This window comes from Aythya marila, assembly GCF_965140915.1.
Source record: "Aythya marila genome assembly, contig: HAP1_HAP1_SCAFFOLD_165, whole genome shotgun sequence".
Classification (NCBI taxonomy): Eukaryota; Metazoa; Chordata; class Aves; order Anseriformes; family Anatidae; genus Aythya; species Aythya marila.
The window spans coordinates 931188-937729 of record NW_028136611.1 but is presented as its reverse complement, the minus strand read 5'-3'; the positions used below and the strand labels follow the sequence as shown (position 1 = coordinate 937729).

General features: G+C 38.5%; 1 protein-coding gene across 1 annotated transcript; it reads right to left on the bottom strand.

The window, feature by feature from the left end:
* Nucleotides 1–575: 575 nt before the first annotated feature.
* Nucleotides 576–3436, bottom strand: LOC309891713 (ubiquitin carboxyl-terminal hydrolase 42-like; the record flags this gene model as incomplete). The annotated part of the gene is made up of 6 exons (XM_082786050.1): nucleotides 576–782; nucleotides 1160–1271; nucleotides 2190–2272; nucleotides 2804–2874; nucleotides 3031–3098; nucleotides 3303–3436. The coding sequence occupies 6 exons, from the start codon at nucleotides 3434–3436 to the stop codon at nucleotides 576–578; spliced, it is 675 nt and encodes a 224-aa protein (XP_082642176.1).
* Between the last annotated feature and the right edge of the window lie 3106 nt (nucleotides 3437–6542).

Genomic DNA, 6542 nt, shown 5'->3' with positions numbered 1-6542 from the left:
GGCTTCGCCAAGACTACAGACTGAAAAGTAGAGAACAGTCTTCCTACTAAGACTATCACTTGCAGAGCAATAATTCATTCTTACACCACAGATGACCTTCATTTCTCTCCTTCTCTAAAGTAGCCAGCTACAGATAACACATAGATAGCAATTTACACAAGTGCTGCAGTTTAAGGCCAAGCAACAAAAGATAATAAACGACACAGAGAATTTCAGGTTAGACAGAACTGAATTAGACAAATAATAATCTTCTCCTGGGATAGCAAGAAAAACACTTGCAAAACAGAAAAATATCAATAACAGGAAAGTAAATCTCTTCTGAACACAATTTAAGATTTGTTATTACCTGATATAAAAAAGTATGTAAGCTTGCTGACCAAGAACTCTTTTAATGTCAGTACGCACTACTTTAGCATCATTCATCTGATACCAAAGTCCATTACCAGCCTGCAAATAAAGACAATGATTTCTTTAGGTGAATTGCACGTTTTCCAATTGAAATCACGGATAGGAACAAAATACACACATGTCAAATAAAAATATAATGAAATCTTTTTCCCTAGAAACAGTAGCTGCTAGTCATGCTTTAATTGGTTTGCCAGCACAACCTTTACCCTGTTAGAAATGCTGTTGACTTCTACCTTTACATAGCATATATAGTGTCCTGAGTGACAGCTGACACCGTGATGTACCAGCACCGCGTATAAGGCATAGAGCAGTGGTTCTCCCATTGACTGCGACATGTAGGCTCTCAGGTCCAAATACTCCGGATATTTCACCTCCTAAAGAGACATCAAGAAGATAGAAAAATTATCCCAGAGTACTTCGTGGACTAGCCAGAGAAAAACACTTCCAAAAAACACAGACTAGAATTGATTTCTAGAATATATTTCTCGAATATATTTCTTGATTCACTACAAATAAGTCTTCCCATAAACAACGGTTAAGACTAGAAGTTGCAGAGAACTGTTTCCTGATGAATCAGCCTTCTCAGAGGAAAGCATATGCTTCTTGTCAAGCGGGAACTTTATTGATATTAAGAGAAAGAATAAGCCATAGTCGTTAGTCTACAATTATTGTCTGAAAATATTAACAACTTTCAGCTTTGGGGGATGTCCCATTACACAATGATATAGTTGCATTACAGTGGTAAATATACCTTGTTGATCTTTCCACCTGTGAAATCTGCAAATCTTTTCAGTGATATTGTGAGAACCTTGGAAGAACGGTGTATGGTAAATCTCTTGGATGCAGGAACCATCTTTTTACACCTTAAAACCAAGCAGAGATAAGTGTTTGAAGGCATCTTCTTTTTTCGCCCCCAAAACAAACTCCTTTTAATGTCTCACGCATGCCTATGCTATTTGAATGATATTTACTTGCATAATAGGTTGGTCTTTTTTCTTTTCATAAACCCATGCACTGCGTGTCAGGTTTGTTAATACACAGAAGAAGGTCAATTTTCCCAACAACTCAGAGCATAGCGGGAACAGGAATCTCTCACAAAAGGGTATGACCAGGTTGGATGGCAAGGTACCATTTCTTGGTCTACAAAAGTGGCTATTTGAACTCCAATCCTGGATACATTCTTTCAGCTTTCAAGGGAAATACAAATACTGAAAGCGGAACGAGAGAGCCTTGGTCCCCAGGGCTAGAAATTGCAAATAATCTCCAACATAGGTCGACTATCAACATCAAAAATACAACAGAAGCACATGGTCATTCTACAGGAGGGAGACATTTAACAGTAGGAAGTCTTCATGTACTGAGCTTGTCTGGAAAGACACTGAAACCATCTGCCATCCTTTGAAACAAAATAGTTCAGTTTGACACATTGCCCGCTCCAAGGTAGGACCTACGGTGTAAGCAGTGAAAATTAGCCACTAGCCCAGAGAACAACGGAAACTGGGCAGTTTACATCAAGAAAAGTACTGTCGAGAGCTAATAAATAGAAAGAACAAAAGTAGCTCTTTTTGAATTCTGATGGCAAAATACAAGCCAGAGAATTGCAAACCCATAGGGAATGCCTATGAACAAGACTTCCCCCCTCCAAGGAAACAAAAATCCAAGTCTTTTATAAACTTCCACAAAACTTGTAAGTAGATCCAAAGTTTAGAGGTAGTCCAACAGAGTCATGCAACATAGAAAACTGACATCTAGGATTAAGACCTAATTCGTCAAAATCTTACTCGCTACATTTATAGCAATTCTCTCCATCCAGCTCTTCAGGTTTCACAAAGAGTTCCAGAGCTCTGCTAACAGACGAAACCGCCTAGAGCAGCGAGAAAGAAGAGCGCAAAGTCACCGTAATTCAGAATTCCAGAGACATACTAGTAGTTTATAAGAGAATCTTACTAACATACTCAAGCGATCTACTAGGAGCACTGTGAAGAAGGAGGCAGAAAGAGCATGCTCAGCATTGACCTCACCTGGAAGGCATTTGACTTTGGAACAAATACTTTTCCAGTAGCCTAGACAGCATCTACAGTGTGCTTTGTCATCAATACTGGGGACAAATTCATCAGTCTAACAATTAGATGTATATTGAGGTAGAACAACAAAGAAGTATGACAGCATTATAATTTTTGCAGAAAGAGAATTCTTTCCCCTTAAACCCAATGCAAATGTGGAGACTATTTACATGGGTTCCACGGAAGGACAAAGTCCAATCCACTTCCTTAGCACCACCAAGCTCTTACGTTTTAACATTATATGTGGTTTGGTTTTTTAAGTTAAACAAGTTTAATTTAGAAAGTTATGCATGTACTTAAACATCATGAATTATATTTAGAAAACATCTTACCTTTATATCCAAAGTGATATCAAGAAATGCCTCATACGTATCCGAAACTGCTTTGCAATTCAAGCACTTCACTGGAAACAAAATATAAATGCTTAACATTATGTGAAGGAGACTAACTGTCCAAATTCAAGTTGTTGACAGATACTACTTTAGACAAACTACAGACTGCTTTACTACCGACAAAAGACACAGATCAGTTCTAAGGACAGGAATATTTTTTCAAGTACCTCTCGATCTTAGAAATCCTCCAAATATTTGATGAATGATGGTGGTAGCTTGAGAAGATCTGTCCAATCTGGAAATAAATTATAATCAGACCTCAGAAGATTTAAGGCACAGAATTAACTCTTCAAAGAGTTTGATGAAAACCAAGGATGATGTAGACTTGCGTTGCTGATAGTAAATAAGGCACTAAAAGGTGCTAGAGATCATTTCTGAGAGTAAATAAAGGACTAGAAGGTGCTAGAGAATGTATGAAAGTGAACTTGTTTATGCTTACTCGGTGCTTCCGTTCAAGCACGCTTCCTGCATAGCATCAACAGTATAGCGCAAGAACTCGTGTGCGTCTTCTTGACTGCCAAAACGGAAATGTTGTCCTATTCCTAAATAAGAAGATGATAGTATTGACCTCATTTAAAAATGAAATCATTCTTGTATTTCTAAAATCTCTCTTCATTGGAGTGTTAAAACCACTTAGACACATCAAATAATTATTTGAAGATTACAAGCTATCGAAAAGAAACACATCTGAAGCCACTTACGACTGAGATTACTGATAACATGCGTAGGCTCGATGGCATCAACAGTGCAACGCAGGGCCTGGTTAATGTGAGTCTCCATCGTGCACATCATGCAAAAATCTTGTTCACGACCTGAAGAGTGAAAGAGCAAAGCATCCCAGTCCAGCGAAATATCCAGAACTACAAACATCTAAGTACAATTTAAACTATAGATACAATATCCACTCTCCTTGCTACATTCTATTCTCCCAAGATGCCAATGTCCCAACAGTCTTGTAACATTTCATTTCACACAACTTGACAGAAGAAAAATATCCACTAAGCCTGTATTCAAATGCATGTTGTGATGAGAAATCTAAAAGACTACTGCAAAGTCGCAGTTGTAAAGGCTGACAGGAATGTGAACTCCACAGGCTGCAAAATGTATTACTCTCTAAAATTACTACCAAATGCATTACTGTCCAATGCACTTCATTATTCCCATGAAGCAATAAATAATCCTTTAATAAACAAACAAACAAACAAACAAACAAATAACTAACTAAATAAATAAAACATGGTGCATTAATTGCACTCCATATGCTATTCGGAGCCCACTGCTAATACAGTGCTCAAAGCCAGCTGCTACAGGTAAAATCAGGCAAATAAGCTTATCTCACAGAATCACTGCTGTTCTTTCACCTTCAGAGCTATCCAACAGATTCAAAATACTGTTAGAAAGTACTCACATGACTGGCTGTGCTCAAGAGAAAGCATGTAATTGGCAAGTGGGGGTGTGTAGGTCAAACACTGTAGAGTAGCATTAAGAAAACATGTGTTGCCAAGATTGTACAGGCCAACTCCAACACTTTGTGTTTCTCGCCAATCCATACAAATCTTCTCAGGTGGAAAAAGAATGCTCTGTGGCGGAGCAATTCCATCATTAACGACTGCAAGAAAGTTAAATTTAAAAAGAGATCTTGTTTGTTTGTTTCGAAGAAAGGTATTTAAAAAAATACTATTCTGCAGGAGCACCTAGAGGAGCTAGCTACAATCCAAACCAGAAAAACTTATTGCAGACAGCTTTAATACCACCAAATTCAAATTGGCTGGTCAACACAATGTTTTGGGGAAAAAAAAAAAAAACAAAAAAAAAAACAATTTTAGTCAACCATTTTAATTCTTCTAAGGCAAGGCTAACTGCCATTCTGTTTGTAGCACCTAATGCCAAGTTCCTCTCCATCTATAATCTTTAACCTGATTAACTCAACTACTGTTTTTTTCCTTATTATAACTTAAACCACAAACTTAGACTTGAAATTATACGGTAAAAACGTAAAAACTAGGAACTAGGAATGACGGTACCCCTACAGATACCAGATTTTTTCCTGAGCAATGTTATCCTTCAAAAAACCTGTGAAAAATGGAAGCTGTGAATAGCAACAATCAAACACTTTTCTCTGCAAAACAGAAAAGACATGGAGGAATCTGTGCATTACAAAAAGCTCCCCGTATTTCTCTGTTGACTGTAAATATATCAAAATTAATTTCTGTAACATCAGTCACTTCAGTTGCCTTAGGGGATTCGCTTTTGAAGTCTTTCTTCACAGTAGTCCCCTTCTCTATCAGTGCAACAAGTAAGAACTGCATTTTCTACTTTTGCTTTGAAGACAATGGAGGCAGGATAGAACGCACACTTACTTAGATCTCTTGGGGCAAAAGCCTTAGATTTTTCAGATGATCTACAGTAAATAGCACCTCCACGTCCTTGGGCCACAGAGACTTGGCTTGAATCTTCTGCAGGCACTATCCGGCCCCAGTTGGCGGTGCGTGACATCAGTATTTTAGGACTTGGTTTCTTGGATTTGCCAGACCGCCTTGAAGAGGGCTTTTTAGGCTTTGAAGATTTGGGCTTCTTAGCTACGGTCATTGTTCACATCTGCGACAGAGACAGAAGTTCTGGTTGACGTAAGACTATCAAGAAGCACTCCAAGAAGAAAAGAGTAACAGAAGTCCTGTCACTTAATCTCAAAGAAACAGCCTTAAGAACTAAATCGCTGGTATGAATGATTTAAAAAGAATCCCCAAACTAAACACACAAAGTGAAAATTTCCATCTAAACTCTATCAGTATTACTTTTCGCTTCTGCAGAACTAGTGGCTGATGCCATTTCTTTCCCTTCCGTAGGATTTTAATCCATTACAACTCTGGAGTCTTTTTAATATAAAAATGTAGAAGACGTTCTCTGAGGGGAATCAGTTATTTATTGATTTCCGGAGTTGCGCAATTATCTGTTAATTAGTACCTATGATCTAATAGATAATTGTTGCAATTATCTATTGCTGGCATTAGTAACGGAACACTATTACTTCACTGCCTGCGTTTTTCTGTTTCGTCTGCACAAAGGTACCCAGAACTCACTGCTACTTTTCTTCTGTCTTTCCAGGGCTCGCCCTCTACCTCACTGTCTACTGCACCAGTCATGAGGGGTTTGTTGTGATTCTATAATGAGCCTAGCTTTTAAATACACCTTTCATGGGCGTCACTTGGTGATAGCAAGTTAATCTGTGAGGGCTCCTCAGTCTACATCATGCGGTCGCTTTTTCCAGGTGAAAAAGCGGAGCTGTAAGTGGCAGTACACCAAAGCCCTGGCATGCTGAGATCCAAGAGGAGAGATGTTTGGCCCTCCTTTTCACTCCTGGGAACCATATACCTCAAAACCCACAGAGGATGGGCTATATCTCAGAGAAATCTTGGGAAAGGAGAGCATGAAGAGCATGTTTGCAAATTCATTTCTCCCTGGGCTTCTTCTGCTTCTCCAAGAAAGACGAGTTTGAATATAACTTTGGCAGCAGTACTTCTGGTGTTTTACTCCTACCACATTTAAAACTCCTACGACAAACTGAAAAGTTAGACTAAAAAGCAGCTCTTTCCGTTCTCCTTTCTAAAGTTGCACGCTTTCCTCATGCAAAACAACAGGGGAATGTAAGCTAGAAACGGAAATGCTGAATGTAAAACAA